General features: G+C 33.1%; 1 protein-coding gene across 5 annotated transcripts in view; it reads right to left on the bottom strand.

Annotated features, from left to right (window-relative positions):
* The window catches only part of CSMD3 (CUB and Sushi multiple domains 3), a 1,255,873-nt gene that overhangs the window by 52,899 nt on the left and 1,181,612 nt on the right, over window positions 1-21,362 (bottom strand). For all 5 annotated transcript variants that reach the window (XM_047727675.1, XM_047727671.1, XM_047727673.1 and 2 more), the window contains 6 exons: window positions 20,975-21,169; window positions 17,622-17,795; window positions 10,301-10,474; window positions 6,754-6,927; window positions 4,226-4,411; window positions 2,100-2,273 (listed from right to left, as the gene is read on the bottom strand). In XM_047727675.1, the coding sequence (XP_047583631.1) occupies window positions 2,100-2,273; window positions 4,226-4,411; window positions 6,754-6,927; window positions 10,301-10,474; window positions 17,622-17,795; window positions 20,975-21,169 (1,077 nt within the window). The remainder of the gene's footprint in view (window positions 1-2,099; window positions 2,274-4,225; window positions 4,412-6,753; window positions 6,928-10,300; window positions 10,475-17,621; window positions 17,796-20,974; window positions 21,170-21,362) is intronic.

Genomic DNA, 21,362 nt, shown 5'->3' with positions numbered 1-21,362 from the left:
AAAAAAAGCCTAAATGAAAAAGAAAACTGTTGCAGAGTATGGCGTTATTTTCTGTATTTGATATTTGGGCCCATTAAACAGGTAAGGACATTTCATTAGTATTTCTGAAACCTGGTTAACAAACAAGTTAATGGAAAATTTATAACTGATAGTACTAGGAACTCAAATGACAACGGGTTTATAAAACTAAAATTAAAAATTGGACTTGGTAATTTGCACATTTTCTTCTTTGAATTTCCTAATTGCTGAAAATCCTTTTTTGTTAAATCACAACTGTAGTGTGCTGAAAAATGTAGATGTTACAATATAGTATTTCCAGTAACCTAAAACTTCACCCCCTGATTTTCTGTACCAATGTCCAATGACCAAAGATAAATGAATTGTATCTTTTCCAATATGAAAATATATAAATAAGTTATAAACAAAGATGGAAAAGTCTGGCTTAAGTTCTTAATAAGGATTTATTCTTTGTTTATGACTAGGTGTTCATCTTTTGATTTTAGTATTAAGGATTTATTCAGTCCCTTTATCGTGTCTTAAATAATTCTCATCATAGTTGCCCCAGTATTATTACATGTTGAGAGGAGAGAAAGAGAGACAAAGTTGAAGACATATACATTGAAAATGCTGTCTGTACAGATGCCTTGTTTGATATGCCTGGTGTATTTGAAATCCTTCTTTGTACCTCCTCATTTTCATGTGATGTAATATTACTCATACAAAACTTTAAGATCACAAAACTTTAAGATCACTACTTCACTTTCAAATATCTATGTGTTTTTTTTTTTTTTTGGCAATTCAGTAGCAGTTTCCTAATAAGTTAGGATGTATGCATCTAAGTTTATGTTTTAATGTATAATTGGTTATCTGAGTTAACTATGAGTTACTCGAAGATAAGAGTTTTAATTCTCATTAATATCAGTTTTATAGTAGCATTAGAATTAATAGTTTTTTTTTCAAATCTCTAAGTTAAATTTGAGGTCCCAAGCAATCAGTTCACAGGGATTAACCACTAATTACAAGGAGATTTTGAAATAAGTAACCATTTCAAAACTTTTACTCCTAAAGGGAAAACAATGTACAACAACTTCTAGTAAGTCATCAACATGATTTCCACAGAGATAAAATAATATAAAAATAATGGGCAATATATAAATAAAAACAGGTAGAAAAATAAGCACCAACTTCTAGTTGATGGGTAAAAACAAATATAATAAGTAGTATCAAATAGGGAAACTACACCGATCTAAAACTTATTTGATATTTTTAAAGAAAAGTAGTAGCTTAAACAGCTGAAAAGAAGAGTTATCAAATACTCCACAAACAAATTATTAATTTTAAATAAGCTCAATATTCATTTATTATATGATAATTCTATTGGGGTTATAGAAACTCAGAAGTGATAGGTAAATATCTTTCATAAAACTTGACTCAGTTTAATTTATAAAAACATTTAGGGCTTTATTTTATTTTATTTTTTTTAAGTTTTTTTTTTTTTTTTTTTTTTTGACAGAGAGATCACAAGCAGGCAGAGAGAGAGGAGGAAGCAGGCTCCCCGAGAGAGCAGAGAGCCTGATTTGGGGCTCGATCCCAGGACTCCGAGATCATGACCAGAGCCGAAGGCAGCGGGCAGCGGCTTAACCCCCTGAGCCACCCAGGCGCCCCTAGGGCTTTATTTTAAAAGTATTCTCTTAATTAACTGATTGTGTAGAAAGTTTAATAGAACTGAACTCTAACCAAAAATCTTGAAATAAGGTTTTGTATCTACTAAAACAGAACAGTTCATTTTAATGGGCAAAAGCACAATATACACAGTAGCATCCTAAAATCAGTTAATTATTTACATTAGCGACAACACAGCTCAAAACATATACCTGTAATTTATCATCTACAAGATGAGTATTAATTTGTGCTCTCAATTTATATTGCCTTAAGAAGTGTTCCAACAAATGTATAAACTATGTTATAGCCTCTCTCATGAGATTTTTTAAAAAAAGTATTACTTTATCTCTTTTTATTATTTTGTGTATATATTCCTAGTAATAATAATACTAATAGTGTACCCTCCAACACACATTGTCCAATTTTCTAAGAGGTACCTGAACAATGAGGTTGTGATCCACTCCAATGGCCATTTAATTGGCAAGTCCTTGATGACTGGCCTAGAAGGGTGCGCTTTCCTGTGCAGGAATAGTGAACAGTGGACCCAAAGGTATACTTCTCACCAGACAGGACTGCATTAGGAGGAAGGCCAGGGTGTCCACAGTCAATCACTACAATACATAATTATTGAATATAAAATTTTTTTATATCTCCTATCGAACAACCTGCACCATGTTTTATAAAATAAATAGGAAGTAAACTATCTGCTCAAATATACCTAGCCCCCAGAAGTCAAAAACCCATGTGAAAGCTGGCTTTTAAAAAATAAAATGGAAGTTACAGTTACATGAACAATCCTGTTAACCCTCTCACCAGTGTTTAGCGGGAACACTGTAAGCAAGCATAAATGAGTGAGTATAAGTCTGTTACATGTGGGGGTGGTGAGTGTGTGTTTATATGCATATGTGCATGGGTTTAAAGTATGCATGTGCCTGACAAGGATATGCAAGTTAGAGAGAGGAGTAATGTGGACAATCTAAATAAGGACCTACAATGCTTATAAGATTTAAAATGAGCCCATACAGAAATTAAAAAGGAAGAATTTTGAAGGTAAAGGAAAGGGAATGAAGATGGATATGTGACACACAATCTAATAATGCAGTCTAGAATAATTCCTTTCCCAGCCCATAAAGAATAAATCATGCTGTACAAAGAAAGTACTCAGTGGCTTGTTACCTAAAACACTACAAAGTATAGCAGAATCAGATATCAATACATTGTCAAATTTTCTTTATAACCTAGAGGTAGCTTGGTAACTGTGTACTGTCTTTTAGTTATAACTTGGAAAAATATTGAGTGCAATACGACTCCAGAATTTTAAATAAAGGAATATAAACTTAATAAAACCCTTGAGTACTTTGCACACTACCAGAGATGTTATGGGACATAAAGGCAAAAAGTATGAGAGCTAAGAAAATCTGAAGAAGTTCATGTTTACATGTACAAGAAGTACATGTTTACGTGTCTTAAGAAAGATTTTTAACTTGAATGCTATAGCCACACGAAGTCAAGTAAGTGAAATAGTCAACTATGAGACCAGACTGTCTACAAAAAGAAGTGAAATACATTTTAAACAAAATGATCTTTAAGCAAAAGATCAACAATTGAATTATTTGCTACAGAAGCTGAAATTTAATGAACAGTGCATGAAGTTTTGCTTCTTCATTAGTGCATGAATGATGTTGTAATATTTTTAAAAATATGTAAACATAAAGTATCTTTAACTAAAAAATCATCATGAAATGATTTTATAATTTAGAAACTTAGTAAAACCCAAAATTACTTGCACAATGATTTCTTGACACACTACTCCTTCAGTCTATGAAGTTATTCTTTCTTGTCATGATTTATCACCTTTTTGAGACATAGCTATAGTTGAGACTAAATAACTAACTGAATATTTCAAATTCATGTTCAGTTCTCTATGTTCTCACATAATTATTTCCTTACTATACATGTTAACTTTATGCATATCTGCTATAATTTATCTTATTTATATTCTACAATTCCAACACAGCATATGACAAAATGCACACAAATGTTCACTGACTTGAAAGATGATGTGTATCAACACTTACTGCATTTATACGTCTATGTGTCTGTAATATGATAAATGTTTAAATCCGTAAGATTTAAGTCACACATTTGTCTAAATCCTTAAATATTCTAAAGCCCTGGTAGATGTTTACATTAAGACTAATATTGCCTTAAATGAAATTTAAAATATTAGTACAAAAGAAAATCAAAATGTAACTGCCTCTTCTGGGATGGTAATATCATAGAACATAACAGATGTTGCTTTCCATAGTCTATCTGCTTTATCAAAGCTCAAAATCAAAGAATCACAGTAATATTAATAAAAAATAGCATTCAGGCATTGAATTGGCAGAATATAGGGGACTATAGTTTCAAAAAATGAAACAATAAAATCAAAAATTAAATTAAAGTAATAATTATAAATAAGATCCTTCTAATATATAGCTCTAGATAGTTTATAAGACAATAAATATCCATGTGGCTTCCATGGCATTTTGTCAAGGAAGAATTCACATTATCTACTTACTGATACATTCTGGTAAAGGTTTATCCCACTGTCCATTTGGTTGACATATTAAAACCGAAGATCCAAATAAGAAATATCCTGGATTACAGTCGTAGAATACCACAGTGCCATAGGTGAAATTTCCATGTTCTATTTTACTTTCTCTTTTGGAATTGGCAGGAATTCCAGGGTCAGAGCAGTTCACCACTAAACAAATGACAAATATTCAAAGTTATGTTTGGAATAATATATATAGACCTACATAGATTTCCATTAGAAATGGAGTTTCAAAGGTAAATTTAATCAAATAAACCAAAGATTCCAGGAATAAAATTAATGCACGGGCTACATAGATAATGAAGTGAAATCCATGTGGTTGAAAACAGAAAAAAAGGAAAATATTTCTGTAAGAATTCTTGAACAATAGTAACTCCATAAGTATTCTACTTAATACCTTAATGATACCTTAAGCTATAAACCATAAAAAATGTAGAAAAATCGGGATGCCTGGGTGGCTCAGTGGATTAAAGCCTCTGCCTTCGGCTCAGGTCATGATCCCAGGGTCCTGAGATCAAGCCCCACATCAGGCTGTCTGCTCAGTGGGGAGCCTGCTTTCCCCTCTCTCTCTCTGCCTGCCTCTCTGCCTACTTGTGATCTCTGTCAAATAAATAAAATATTTTTAAAAATGTAATTTGGTTGTATTTTATCAGACAATGTAAAATACATCATACCTCTTTGCAAATGGGAAAACAGCAAAAATCTCTTTAATTTGTTTCTATAGAAAAAACAATAAAGAAAACCCCAGTGTTGGCATCACAGTACATGAGGACTCAGTCTCTCCAAAAATATGAAAAAATAAATGTCAAAGGTAAGTTCCATTAATTATAAAGTAAACCAGGATGCCTGGGTGGTTCAGTAGTTTAAGCCTCTGCTTAAATGGTCTCAGGGTCTTCAGATTAAGCCCTGCATCGGGCTCTCTGCTCAGCAGGGAGCCTGCTTCCCCCTCTCTCTCTCTGCCTGCCTCTCTGCCTGCTTGTGATCTCTGTCTGTCAAATAAATAAATAAAATCTTTCAAAAAATTATAAAGTAAGCCACAATTGCTGCATATAAAAATGACTTTTTATATGCAGCAATAAAATAGGTACAAGATAATAAAGCTAAGCAGTTAAAATAAAACTTGGTAACTCCTTATTAGACACATTGCCAGAGGCAAGGGAAAGAAGCAAAAATAATGTATTGGGACTTCATCAAGATGAAAAACTTCTGCACAGTGAAGGAAACAATCAACAAAACTAAAAGGCAGTCTACTATTTGGGAGAAAATATTTGCAAATGACATCTGATAATGGGTTAGTATTCAAAATCTATAAAGAAATTATCAAACTCAATATCCAAAAAATAAATAATCCAGTTAAGAAATGGGCAGAAGATATGAATGGACACTTCTCCAAAAAAGACATGCAGAAGGCTTACAGACACATGACCAGATGCTCAACATCACTCATCATCAGGAAAATAATAAAAACCATGAAGAGAGAGAGATATCATTTCACACCTATCAGAATGGTTTAAATTAACATAAGAAACAACAGGTGTAGGTGAGCATGCAGAGAAAGGAGAACCCTCTTGTACTGTTGGTTGGGATGCAAAGTGGTGCAGCCACTCTGGAGAACAGTATGGAAGTTCCTCAGAAAGTTGAAAATAGAACTACCCTACGATCCAGCAGTTGCACTACTAGGTATTTATTCAAAGGATACAAAAATATAGATTTGAAGGGATACATGCACTCCGATGTTTACAGCAGAATTAAAAGCAAGCCAACCTATGGAGAGAGCCCAAATGTCCAAGAACTGATGAATGGATAAAGAAGATAAGAGTGCGTGTGTGTGTGTGTGTGTGTGTGTGTGTGTGTGTGTGTGTGTGAGAGAGATGGAATATTACCCAGTCACCAAAAAATGAAATCTTGTCATTTGCAACAACAAGGATAGAGCTAGAGTGTGTTACACTGTGTGAAGTAAGTCAGAGAAAGACAAATACCATATTATCTCATTCGTGTGTGGAATTTAAGAAGCAAAACACATGAATATCTGGGTAGGGGAAAGAAAAGGAGAGAAGGAAACAAACCATAAGAGACCCTTAAGAATAGAGAACAGACTGAGGGTTGACAGAGAGAGGTCAGTAGGGGAAGGGCTAGATGGGTGATGGGTATTAAAGGGGGTATTTGTTGTGATGAGCACTGGGTGTTGTATGTAAGTGATGAATCACTGAATTCTACTCCAGAGACCAATATTGACCTGGATGTTGACTAAAAATTTTTTAAAGCGCCCCACCCAAAATATAAAACCTGTTAATTTTAACTTTTAAGAACATAAGATAAAAATTAAGGAAAAAGGAAAGCCTAGCTAATGAGAGGACATCAATATTAAATCCTTTTATTTATTAGCTGAAAACATTCTATTATTCTGCCCAAATTATTTCAAATATTGTCATCTATGTTTACGAAGAGCCATTATTACCATGCCCTTAACGGGAATATAATTAGACATTTACCTTTGCACACTGGTGGAGGATGGCTCCACTGTCTGTTGGCCTGGCATTGTGCCTTTGTTGGCCCTTGCATAACATACCCAATATTGCAAGAGAATGTCACCACATCATTAAAGTTGAATCCATTGCCACTTGTTCTTCCATAAATTGGACTACCAGGGTGACCACAGCTAACCGCTATTAGCAATGGGTGGGGGAGAGGAGAAGCACAAAGCAGAATATTTGGTTATCCGTTATCACATGAGAGTTATGTTTAATCATTTCAAACAACATTGAAAGAAGACCACTTCTATGTGAAAATATATTTAAAGTAATTTTACTCTTGGAAGGGAGCAATTTAGAATGCCAAAATAGTCTAATAGAATAGAAATATTATTTTAGTAAAGAGACACATATTTATAATTGTGATCATTTCAAGCAAGTGGTGCAGAGGTGTTTAAAGTTTCATGGGACATTTTTATTCCCTCTCTTCATTTATTTTGTTTCATTTTTTTTTTCCAGACAAATACTGAAATTCGAAGAAATCTGGGAATGACAAGTTCATGTCACTAGTTAGAGCAGAAAGGAATGAAACTGAACCTATTTCCCTTTTCTAGTCAAGTTTAAGAATTGAAGGTCCATAAAGGCAGTGTGTTGTATTTAATTTTGAAATAGTTTAATGTTATTTATACAAGTAATTTTTATGAAGAGTACACTGTCAAGCAAAGTGTGCTTGAAAAGTTAATGTGGCTATATATTATAAACAATAAAAATAATGCATGATGTAGGAGCATTCTCCTTACTATTCTGAGATACCATTATTAACACTCTGTAAACCTGTCAATAGTACTGGTTTATTTTCTTCATAATTGAAATTCAGTAATTTAGCACAATTTTGTTTAGAAATAATGTATCAGTTAGATAAATTATTTAAATGTTTTTAGGGGTGTAGTTCTATTCTAGATTGTATTTAGTGCTAGGCTTTTCCCAAACACTCTGTATTTCTGTGAACAGTTTCACTGCATCATCTCACTCTATTAATCAGAGCAACTCCAGTAATAGTGCTTCATAATTGGGCATAGCGAAAAACCACAGTCATTTTTAGTACTTCTGAAATGACCCAAGAGCAATTATTTTTTTCAACTGTATTATTAATGTCAACCTACTCACTTGGAAATCTAACTGCATCTTATTCTTGTTAAAATTATCAATAAAGAAACCAGTTTTACCCCAAGGACCAATTTTCTTTTATAGTCTCAATTATTCAACAAGAAAAACAGTGGTATTAGTTGGCTATGCCTGAATATAAATGAAAGGGGAAAAAATCTAGGACAGACCCAAGCATCATGTGCTGTCTTTAAATCATCAGTCTGTGTGCAGGCACATGTGCACACGCATACATGGGTGTGTGCACACACACCCCCCCTTAGAAAAGCAATATTAATTATTAACTCTATGGTCTATTATTCTATTAAATTTCAACACCTGGAAATATTTCCCGTGAAACTAGAATTTCAATAAATATGTGTCGTTTGAATAAAAATGTGACAATGGAATCTATAAATATGGATGTAATTAGTCACAGACTAAATGAAGTATTTCCTGCAAATCCATGCTAAAAGTCCCATGCATTATTTATCTGAAGCCTCCAGAATCTCTATAGTGTGATCATATGATGCTATAATTACAGCTTATTTACAGTGTTTATTCTCATTTTCTAACACCAATTTTAATATAAATGTCAGTAATTGTGGATGGAAATGATCGGGAGAAAGATAAAATGAGGAATACATTAATAATTGCCTTCCTGGTCCAAAATAAGATAGATTGTGATATTAAACACTGTGTGTTGGTGGAGATTCAGTGGATTGAGCAAAATAAAAGAATTTGTAAAAGTATAAGTAAATTAAATAAATAAGTAAAAGCTTTGGATATCAATATTCAACTCTATTCTTATTTTTGTGCTATTACAGTCAAATTAGATGCACAATGGGCAAATCTATGTCATACACAGAAACCACAAAGTACAGCAGCAATATTTAAAATATAATAACAAAAAACTTTTATTTTACAGTCCACTTATTTTTCATGTGAGAGTTAATAAGGAAATTCACTTAAAAGGTCAGATAGATATTTGTTGAACCAGTGAGAGATATTATTGAAACAATTTCCAAATTACATATTGTTATACATTTTTGTATATATTTTAAAATAGTGAAAAGAGGGGCGCCTGGGTGGCTCAGTGGGTTAAGCCGCTGCCTTCGGCTCAGGTCATGATCTCAGGGTCCTGGGATCGAGTCCCGCATCGGGTTCTCTGCTCGGCAGAGATCCTGCTTCCCTCTCTCTCTCTCTGCCTTCCTCTCCATCTACTTGTGATCTCTCTCTGTCAAATAAATAAATAAAATCTTAAAAAAAAATAAAAATAAATAAAATAGTGAAAAGAGGGACGCCTGCGTGGCTCAGATGGTTAAGCCTCTGCCTTAGGCTTGGGCAGGGTCACAATCTCAGGGTCCTGGGATCAAGTCCCACATCAGTCTGCTGGCTCAGGGAGGAAGCCTGCTTCTCCCTCTTCCTGCTGCTCCCCCTGCTTCTGCTCTCTCTCTGCACCCCTCTGACAAATAAATAAAATCTTTTTAAAAACTTAAAAAAATAGTGAAAAGAGTGCTATAAAACAAAATTTTAAATAAATCTTAAATATTTCATATAAACTTCTATGAAAAAATATAATTACATCAGATGTGTAATCTTCATGCCTTTAAAAATAATAAGGATTTTGAAGCTAAAAGGAAAGGTAATTATAGAGGCGCCTGGGTGGCTCAGTGGGTTAAACCTCTGCCTTCAGCTCAGGCTCAGGTCATGATCTCGGGGTCCTGGGATTGAGCCCAGCACCAGGCTTTCTGCATAGCGAGAAGCCTGCTTCCCCCTGCCCCTCTGCCTGCCTCTCTGGCTACTTGTGATCTTTCTTTCTCTGTCAAATAAATAAATAAAAAATCTTTTAAAAAAGGAAAGATAATTATAAATACCTTTAACCATTCACTTTATATATAAGGGAATTAAAGACTAGAGAGATTAAATGACCTACATTAGCTCATATAATCAGTAATGGAACTGAAATGAGAACAGTAGTTCTTCATATCATGTCTTACAAGTTTTTTCCCCACTAATTACACTCCATCAGGATCTGATTTTGATGTGACAGCTATAGCATCATAATTATTAGGAAAAAATTATCCCAAGTATTTTCACTATAAAAAGTTTCATAATATCACATCATGATAATATTGATGCTGCTGCACAGTGATCTCAGAAAATCAAATCCTTGTTAGTTAAAATTTGTTAAAAATATACCTTCTATATAAGAATATGCATTTATAAATATCATATATTCATATTAAATACTAGTATAGCTGAACTTAATTTCTTGTCCTTATGCTAAAACATAAATAGTAACAGGCATCCTAAAACTTTCTTGGCTTTATGGATGGTTTCATATATGTGTATCTTACCTAAAAAAATATCGGTAATTATATGAGACCAGAGCCTTCTAATTACTTCTGTCATGCTTACTTACGCACACAGGATGGGAGCTGACCAGACCAATTGTGATCCTGTTGACATATTCTCACTGAAGAACCAATCAATCGAAAACCAGGATTACATTGATAAACAACTGTGTCTCTGTATCCATAATTTTCTCCAATGACTTGACCATTCACAATGAGCTCTGGAATTCCACAGTGACCCGCTGAAATGGGTCAGAAAGTAATATTTTTAATATTGTGATTTAAATTTTATTTTATATTTATAAATATATATATATATAACATTACTAAACTTTTAAAGTTTATTGACAAGCATGCTACAAATAATGCAAACATGATAAAATGACATAAAGATAACTACAAGATACTCAGCAAAATGTCAAATATTTGGGAATTAAAAGAAAATGTTACTTCTATTAACACTTGGGTCTAAAAGTAGTTAGAAAACATTTCAATCTGTGTAGAAATAAAAAATATATCAAAATTTAAGGAATGCAGATAAATCAGTGATTAGTGAAAAGATTTACAGTGTTAAACACTTTCATTGGAAAGGAAAAAAAAAGATATATAATCAATGAGTTAAGATTCTATCTTAAGAGGAAGAAAAAGAAGAGCAAAATAAAGAAGAGAAAATAAAGCCAAAGTAGATGAAAGGCTATGTTGCAGATAGTTACAGAAATCAAAGAAATAGAAAATAGAAAACAACAGAGGACATTACGTAAGCTAAAAATGTCTTTCTTTAAAAATAGCAACAAAATTGCTAACCTCCTAGCTAATTCTATCTAGCATACACAAAAAAGAGAAAACAAATTTACCAGTAACAGAAAGGAATGAAGCAATACCACTACAAGCATACAGGAATGAAAAGGATAAGGTAATATGAAGGAGAGCTTTATGCCAATGCATTTAACAGTTCAGAAGAAAAGAGCAAATACTTTAAAAATTATATACAAAAACTAACACAAGATAAAATAGAAAATATGAATAGTCCTTCATCTGTTAAAGTACTTGAATTTTTTTTTTTTTAATTTTATTCCTTCATTTTAGAGATAGGAAGAACCGGTGTGTGTGCTCATGGGGCAGGGGAGGGGTAGAGAAAGCAGGAGAGGGACAAGCAGACTCCACGCTGAGGTAAAAGCCAACCTATTACATGTTCTAGAGATCATGACCTAAACTAAAATCAAGAATCCCACATTCAACCTGTTGAGCCACTCAGATGTCCCCCCTCCCCCTCCCCTTTTTTTTGTTTTTTAAAGATTTTATTTATTTATTTGACAGACAGAGATCACAAGCAGGCAGAGAGGCAGGCAGAGAGAGAAGGAGGAAGCAGGCTCTCTGCAGATCCCAGGACTCTGAGATCATGACCTGAGCTGAAGGCAGAGGCCTTAACCCACTGAGCCACCCAGGTGCCCCCTCCCTTTTTTTTTAATTAGGCTCCACACTCAGCATGGAGCCAATGTGGGGCTTGAACTCATGACCCTGAGATCAAGATCTGAGCTGAGATCAAGAGTCAGATGCTTAACCAACTGAACCACCCAGGCACCCACAAAAGTACTTGAATCCTTAAACAAAATCCTTCCCATAAAAACGACTCAGGCTTAAATGTTTTTACTGTTTTAACCAAACATTTAGGTTGAAAAAATATATATACACACTCACAGAAAATAGAAAAGATACGATTATTTCTTAGTTTTATGAGGTAATCACAGCCTCAATAGTAAAACTGGAAGACACATGAAAAACCAATATCCTTCATGAAAATAGATATAGAACTCCTTAAAATTTTAGAAAACCAATCTAGAAACATACATACAATTATCTGCTGTAATTTGAGAGAGTAAAAGGGATAGTGGTATAGTAACAGAGTAAAGGGGGAAAATATTATTTTTAAAAAATAGTTTATTTATTTATTTGACAGAGAGATAGTGAGAGAAGGAACACAAGGAGGGGGAGTGGGAGAGGAAGAAGCAGGCCTTCCCATTGAGCAGGGAGCCTGATGCGGGGCTCGATCCCAGGACTCCTGGATCATGACCTGAGCTAAAGGCAGACGTTTAATCATTGAGCCACCCAGGTGCCCCAGAATATGATTGTTTCAATAGATGAAGAGAAAGCATTTGACAAAATTCAGTACCAATTCATGATGAAAACTAACAACACATTTAGAATATAAGGGAAATTTTCAAACTGATAAAGATATCTGTAGTATTATGATTTATAGTAAGAAGTATGTATTTGGTCTTGGTCTGTTTCTGACACAGAGCTTCTAAAACTCTTGGAAGTTCCTAAACGATAAAAGAAAAAAAAATGTGTCTTGTTATATTAATGAGGTGGCTTTTAGATCTCATCTAAGTATGGAGGCTGGGTACCAGTGGATCTAATCACGTGGCTAGAAGGTTGGAGCATTCAGTCCCACCCTTTGATCTCTGGAGAGGAGAGAAGAACTAGAAGTTGAATTAATAGCTAATGACCAATGATTTAATCAATCATGCCCAGGCAATGAAACCTCCTTAAAAAAAACAAAAGCACAGGGTTCAGAGAGCTTCTGGGTTGGTGAATACAAGAAGATTCAGGAGAGTGGGGGCCTCAGAAAGCATGGAAGCTCTGTACCGTTCTCATATACTTTGCCCTATGCATCCCTTTCCATTTGACAATTCCTGAGTTACATCCTTTTGTAATAAACCCTCATCTACTAAGTAAATTGTTTCTCTGAGTTCTGTGAGCCACCTTAGCAAATTAATCAAATCCAAGGAGGGGGTTATAGGAATCTGTGATTTAGAGACAGTCAGAAGCACAGGTAATAGCATCTGTAAGGGGAACGGAAACCAGTCTTAAAAGACTGAACACTTAGGAATGCCTGGGTTAAGTATCTGCCTTTGGCTCCGGTCAATCCTGACCTCCCCACTGAGTGGGAAGTTTGCTTCTCTCTCTCTCTTTACCCCTCCTCCAGCTTGTGTTCTCTCTCTCTTTCAAATAAATACAACTGTTTTTTTAAAGGCCGTTTATTTACTTGAGAGAGAGAGAGAGCACAGAGGAAGACAGCATAGAGAAGAGGGAGGACAGATTCCCTGCTAAGCCGAGAGCCATACGTGGGGCTTGATCCCAGGACCCCGTGACCAGGACCCAAGCCAAAGGCAGACACATAACCCTCAAATAAATAAAATCTTAGAAAAAAAAAAAAAGACTGAAGTTTTAACCTAAGGAATCTGATGCTATCTCTAGTTAGACAGTGACAGAATTGAATGTAATCAATCACAGGACACCCAGTCGGTGTCCAGAGCATTGCTTATTGTTGAAAATAGAGTCTCCAAATGCCAAAAGACATCTAAGAAAAACCTCCAGCTGACATATTTACCAATGAAATACTGAATTCTTTCTTCCTCATATAGGGAATAAGACAAGGATGACCAGTTCTATTTAACGTTGTTTGGTCGGCCCTATGCAATCCAAACATTAATACAAAGGTAGAAAGAAAGCATAAATTTATGAAACAGAAAAGTAAAATTATGCTAAGGTCAGATGATATATATACAGAAAATCCTATTTTAAGAAAATCCTAAAACTAATAATTTAGCAAATTTTCAGGACATTAGATAAATATTTCAAATAATTATATTTTTATATATTAGCAGCAAACAATGTGAAAATGTAAATTAAATGGAAAATGTAGCTAAAAATGAACAATTTCACTTACAATATTAGAAACATAGTAAACATTCTCAGGAATAATTTTAGCAATAGACATAAATGATCTCTATACTAAAAATACAAAATACTGCTATTGCAAAAAAAATTGAGGACCTAAATAAATGAATAAATATACTAAATTATCATGCTTATTAGTTGGAAGACTTAACATTGTCTGAATCCAGCTCTCCTCAAATGATGTATGGATTCAATGTGATCCTGATCATAATTCTACTAGATATTTTTAAAAATAAAAATGTATAAGCTAAGTCTAAAACATTAAATTAGAAAAGACATACAGTATCCAATGTTATCTTGAAAATTAAGAAAAATTTGAAAGACATACATAAAATTTTGAAGACTTAGTATAAAACCTATTCAACAAATAGTGCCAGATACCCTGCTAGGAAAAAAACTAAACTTCAATTTTACTTCATTCATTATACATACAAGAAAAAATTAAAGATAAATCAGAGATATAAAAATAACACCCAAAACTATGAAACTTCTGGAAGAAAATATGAAAGAAAATCTTTGTGAATTCTGAGTAAAAGTTTCATAAACAAGATACATAAAGCAATAACCAGAAAAGACAGACTTTAAAAAATCTAAAATTTCTGCCTATTAAAAGAAGAAATAAGTAAGCAAATTACAGGCTGTAAGAAAATACCTGTAAATGCATAATAATGAAGCCCTTATCACCAGAATATACAAAGAATCCTATAATTCATAATAAAAGCCAATTCAATATAAAATATATTTCACCAATTCACAAAGGAAAATTTACAAATGGCCAAAATGCTCAAGAAACTGTACTCCATCAGTAGTCATCAAGACAATGCAGATTAAAATGTTATAAAATACCTTTATGCACCCAATGGAATGGATAAAATTAAAAGACTGGCTATACCACATGCTGGAGAAAATGTGAGACAAGAACTCTTCTGGGAATTTTACTCCTAAATCTTTAAGAGAAATGAATACATATGCTCACAAAAAATTTTTTACATGAATATTCATTGCAGCTTTTTTCATAATAGCCCAAATCTGGACAAGGGTCTGGTGTCTGTCAATAGGGGATTGACCAACATGTGGCATATTCATATAATGGAATTCTACTCAGCTCAGCAATTAAAAAAGAAATAGTGATACACACAACAACATGGAAAGAGAATGAAAGAAGTCTTACACTGTATATAATTTAGAATTCCATTCGTATGGATTTCTAGAAAGGGAAAACTAACATATGGTAAAAAAAAAAAAAAAAAATTATTGTCTCAGGGCTGGAGGGAGCTGCAGATTGGCTGTATGGGGCCATGAGGAACCTTTCCAAGGTTCTATAACTACAAAGTGGTTTAAGGTAGACAGTTATACACATTTGACAAAACACATCTCATTGTGTATTTATGACATATACAATCCATTGTATACATATTTTGCTATGGTAAAAAAGAATTAAGAAGAGCAAGCAAATATTAAACTCTTGGTAATGATATGCATGCTGTAATGTTTAGCAAAAAAGTGCACTGAATTCTGCATGTTACTTTTAAATACATCCAAAACAATGAATTGATGGATTGATAGAGGCCTGGAAGGATAGATAGATATGTGATAAGCAAATATGACAAAATGTTAATTGTAGAATCTAGGTGGTGGACATAGAGATTCCCACATATCAAGTGTCACTGTCAAGTGTTTCAGTTGAAAAACTGAAAAATTCCTATTAAGATGCTGAGGGACTAGGAATAAATGCACTTTATTTAGAGAAATAATTATAAGCACATAATAATGGCCATTATTAGCCAAAAATGTCTGTGGCTATAAGAATAAGTTTTTTTTTTTTTAAACATGAGAATGACTGGTTATGTTAATCCTTAAAGTTAAGTTCAAGATTCTAGAATTTGCTTGTTTGGCAATTGCATTTTTAGAGTTTCTATTAGATGTCAACACTACTTCCTCTGCAATGGATGGCGGTGTCTTCATAGACTGAGAGGCAATATTTTCTTAGAAATCTTTCTGCTATTGCCTGTCTCTTCAGAAAACAGAATCAGGATTCTAAACAGGTAAATAAAACCACTCTCTCTATATACAATATTCAATAATAATACACAATATACAGTAACAGTTCATCAGGGCATAGAGCCACAAAATACGGTAGATCAAATTTAGATTACATATATGTGTTCAGGTTTATATGTAAACTAAGTAACCTGCAATTGAAATCTGCATAACAAAAATCAGTTTGGAACTATTAAAAATATTTTCATTATTTAATCCTATATAATTATATAAAGACTTAATTTTGTACCTTTTTTTATATAATAGTCTTGTAGCATATTCAAATATACATACTTTTACAAAGAAACCATTGTTGCTAGGCTTCCAAGTGTACTTATTAACAAATATGCTTGAGGGGGAAAAAAGGATTTTAATCAAAACCTGTGGCTATACCTTTTTAAGTTTGAAATAATGATTGCATTAACATGAATATAGTCAAGCTTATAAGCAAAACACTATGAATCTAAATTGTTATAGACTTCTCTGCCTTTCCTCATATTCTTTTTTTTTTTTTAAAGATTTTATTTATTTATTTGACAGAGAGAGATCACAAGCAGGCAGAGAGGCAGGCAGAGAGAGAGGAGGAAGCAGGCTCCCTGCTGAGCAGAGAGCCCAATGCGGGGCTCGATCCCAGGACCCTGAGATCATGACCTGAGCCGAAGGCAGCGGCCTAACCCACTGAGCCACCCAGGCGCCCTCCTCATATTCTTAAATATAGTAAATATTTACAGACAAAACACTATCCATATCTAGCAATACTCTGTTCATAATAATCAGCAATTTTTAAATTAGTAAACAAAAAGATTACCTCTTATTTCCAAAAGACAAGTGAATAATTATTAGAACAATTTCATTATGCCTAATTCAGTACGTGTTGTCATATCTTGAAATCATTTTGGAGAAAAATAGAGCAAAAATTATACATTCTCTTATTAATAAAAATTATTGAAGTCTTTGAAAAAAGATAAAGCATAAATCATAATATTCTTTTAATAATAAAGGAGGAGGGGCAAAAAGAACTAGCTAGTTCAGTTTCTTTAACTGAACAGGTTTTTTTAAAAATGAATTAAAAAACCCTAAGGGGAAAGAAATTCTATTTGCCTAAAATCAGGTTTGAAAAAATATATTTTTAAAAGTTTAAAAGAAAGTAATATTACACTTGTTAAAATCTTATGACATTAGAAGGGAGAAAGACTTTAAATGTGGAAATCGTCTTTCTCCTTTGATCATTACCTTAAGCAAATAGGTGAAAGGAGAACTGACTATGGTTTAGAATGAATTAACCGCTACAGTGATTTAATCCAGCTGAGTATGCAGACATATAATTTTCAGCAATTAGTTTTCACCTTTTTATTTTCACATGCCTGGAAGAAAATCTGTCTCTCCTTAATGACATAAGATTCTCATTTAAAATACTAGTTGATTAACTTTAAGAGTTATCTCTTTAATAGTTTTTCTACCATGAGACATTTTCAGTTAAACATTTTCTGGTTAGGTCTTTACTGAGTGAATATAAATGATCATCTCTTGTTATAGAAAAAGGGCTACCTCCTTTTCAGAGGTGGAGGGTGGGGGTGTGGTTTCTTAAAATGATTAAAAAATCTGTACCTAGGCATCTGGTTTCAGATCCACTCCAAAGACCTGAAGAAAGGCATTCTCGAACCGCAGAGCCCACGAGCATGAATCCGGAATCACAGGTAAAGATGGCAGTGGAGCCATATGAAGTTTGAGTTCCAATCTTATTTCCATTTGGAGGTGTAGGTAGTTCTCCACAGGAAATAACTTGAAAACAAAAACAAAACAAAACAACAACAACAAAAATGCTTGAAGCCATAGTCAATGTGTCCTTATAACAAAATCATGCTTTTAACATTTTGAATTCTCTGTGATCTGACATATTCACAACTGAAATTGACATTTACAGGACATGTTTAGATAAGTGTGAAAATGCAGAGAAAATACATGACATACTTTAAAATCTATCCTCTTTGAGTTCTCTTAAAACCTGAGTGACAGCAACATGTAATGAAGCTATTTTTGCATCTTCACTTAGCCAATCTGATCACTCAGCAGGTTGTCATAAAAGAAAGAAATTCACAAGGTGAAGGACTTCCATCCTTTTGACTTACCTGGGTGAAAGTTTCCTCTTTAATCTGAAACAATGCTAAATTAGTACAGGAATATCTCACTTTTCTATACTTGGCAGATGTTACATCTTTACAAATGGAACGTTTCTGACAACCCTGCATTGGTCGAGTAAGCCTATCAGTGCAATTTTTCCGACAATATTTGCTCACTTCGTGTCTCTGTCACATTTTGGTAATTCTTGCAATATTTCAAACTTTTTCATTATTTTTATATTCGTTACTGTGATCTGTGATCAGTGATTACCACTTGCTGAAAGCTCAGATAATGGTTAACATTTTTAGCAATAAAGTATTTTTTAATTAGGATATGTACATAGTTTTTTAAGCACAATGTTATTACAGTATAGTGTAAATATAACTTTTATACCAGCACTGGGAAGCCAAAAATTTTATTTGACTTCCTCTATTGCAGTATTAGCTTTATTGTGGTGGTCTGGAACAGAACCCATTATATCTCTGAAGTATGCTTGTAATTACAAGTAATTTTTGTTGAGATTACCACAGTTGATAAAGAAATTTACATGTAAAATATCATTTGATTTTCACAAAAACCATTAGAATCATATTTCATATTTTGTTTGCAGGTTTAAAAAAACTGAAAAAGAGATTGACTCACTAAGTCATTTAGAACCCAGCTCTTATAACTCCTTCATATTTAAAGACTGTGAATGAAATGTCTTTCTTGAATTAAAAACAATAGTGGATAATGTTTATTACTTGTTTATTTTGTACCAGACACTATTACCAGTGCTTTAAGTTAAGTAATTCTCAAAACAACCCTATGAGGTAGGTGGAGTCAATGTATGAATTGTATGGACTAGGATAGGAGCACATAGTAGTTAAGTAAATTGAATAAGGTTACATAGCCTATAAATAACTAGATCAAAATTAAAACCCTGTGGTCAGACTCCAGAATCACATACTTAGCCACCAGCCCACAGTGCTGACTTTCACATCAAGGCTTTATGTCCCCATTGCAAATAGAAAATTCGCAAACTTTAAATTACTGCATATAAAATTTTAAATGTAGTGATTATTTTGAACTAATCCCTCAACAATACTTTGAAGTAGCTATACTTTTATTAATACTAGTAATACTAGTATTTATATTATTTTAATTTAAAAGATCAATAAATAATCAGCAAAAGCACTATTCTTTCCATTTTCTCAGTGTATTTCAGTCCTTAGATTCCTCGTCTTTCCCCTACTCTTACCTGTAGATAGGGACCTCGTTTTATGTATCTCTTAAATTCTTCAACATCATAGGTAATCCCTTAAACCCTTCTACATCATCACAGAAGAACAAGACAAACATTTGTTGAATGCCTAATTAAATTAAAGATTTTATTGTACATATTTTTTTCCTAGCTCCTTGAAATATCTCTATCCCATGTGCCTGTATAATGAAATAATACTGGAAAACAACAGGCTAGAAGCAAAGAAAACTCCTAGGAGAAACTGTGAAAGAAGGGGCAAAAATTTAGAAATATAGATACCATATTTTTAGAATATCATAATTATAGTTTTGACATCTATTTTTGATGTCATTGGATTTTAATTCATCAATATGATTATCTTATAAAAGAGGGCAAACCCTTTATATGGATACTAAAAAATAGATTGTAAAGTAGAATATTCATTAGTAAAATAATAGTAGATACTTGCATACTTATTACACAAAGACCATTGTTTGCTTTGTTGAACTTCTTAATCATCATAATCATAATCCTATTTAGATTTCTGATTCCTTTATTATTTATAAATTATGAGTGTTTATGTCATAAATGCCATAGAGTTGTGTTGGACACAAAATGAAAGAATGAATTTTCAACGTAGCATATTTCCTGGCACAAAGTAAATGCTTAATAAATCTATGGAAGGAAGTTCAATGGGACTACATAATATTTCATCTGAATGTCCTATGCTCAGGTAATTTATCTGTATTAGACACTGGCCATTTATATTAAAAGAATGCATGGGAAAAAAAGAATGCATGGAAATAGAGTAACAATATGCTCAATTTGATTCAATAAATATTTACTAAGGTCATGCTGTGAATCAGGTTCTAGCTGATATTTTCAACATAACATACCATTAAATCTTTTTAATAACTACAAGGTAGGTATTATTGTAATTTTCCAGCTTAAGAAATTTAGAATCAGAGAAAATGAACATCATATAATATAATGATTAAAAGCCAGAGAGTATAGTCTGGCTGCTTGGATTGAGTCTCATTTCTCCACCATTTATAGATTTTGTGAGTTATGTAAAATGATTAAACCGGGGCTCAGTTTCCTTTTTTGATAAAATAAGTATAATAACATCAACTATTTCATAAAATTAGAACTAAGCAATAAATGAATTAATACATGTAAAGGGCTAAAAGCAGTGCTTGCCTAGCAAGTTGTAAGTATGCAATAGGCATTATCAATTTTATTGTGGTAAGTGATAGATTTAGAATCCAAACACAGGATTTCTCTGTCTAAAGCTTGTACTTTTTTCATGAGAGTTTACTCAAAACAAACAAACAAACAAACAAACAAAAACTTACAAAATTTTAAAATTTAATGAGAATAAATGATCTTTTTAATAATATTATCTCATTATTTGCTCTAGTGTGTTTGGAAAAGGAAGTGACCAAGCAATTCAATCAAGTGGGGAGAGTATGTGTTGTAATGAGCACTGGGTATTATAAAAAACTGATGAATCACAGACCTGTACCCCTGAAACAAATAATACATTATATGTTAATTAACTAAATTTAAATTTAAAAAGAATAGCTTATGAAATAAATTTAGCTGAGTGGATACTTACTTTGGCAATATGGTCTTTCATTTCTCCAACTCCACGTACCATTAGGAAGACATTCAATAGAAGCAGGACCTAGTCCATGATAACCAGGATCACAGCTGAAGACTACCTTGGTTTTGTATTCATAATGGGAGCCATTCACAATTCGCCATCTTCCATGTTCCAAGGTAAAGGAATTGATACTCGGACATGTAACAACTATACAAAAACCAAGAACATAAGTGTTAATCAGTCATGTCTGTTCTACTTCTTAACTGTATCTTGTATCTATTCCATCCTCTATATCACCACTACCTTAATTCATTCACTATTGTGCCAAAGTCCTTTAGCATTTTAAAAATTTATTTTCCATGTTAATCTTTTCCACTCCCCTAGCTCTCTGGTATTGCTG

Source organism: Lutra lutra, chromosome 4 (assembly GCF_902655055.1).
Source record: "Lutra lutra chromosome 4, mLutLut1.2, whole genome shotgun sequence".
In the NCBI taxonomy this organism is placed as follows: Eukaryota; Metazoa; Chordata; class Mammalia; order Carnivora; family Mustelidae; genus Lutra; species Lutra lutra.
This window is presented reverse-complemented; position numbering and strand designations above follow the sequence as displayed.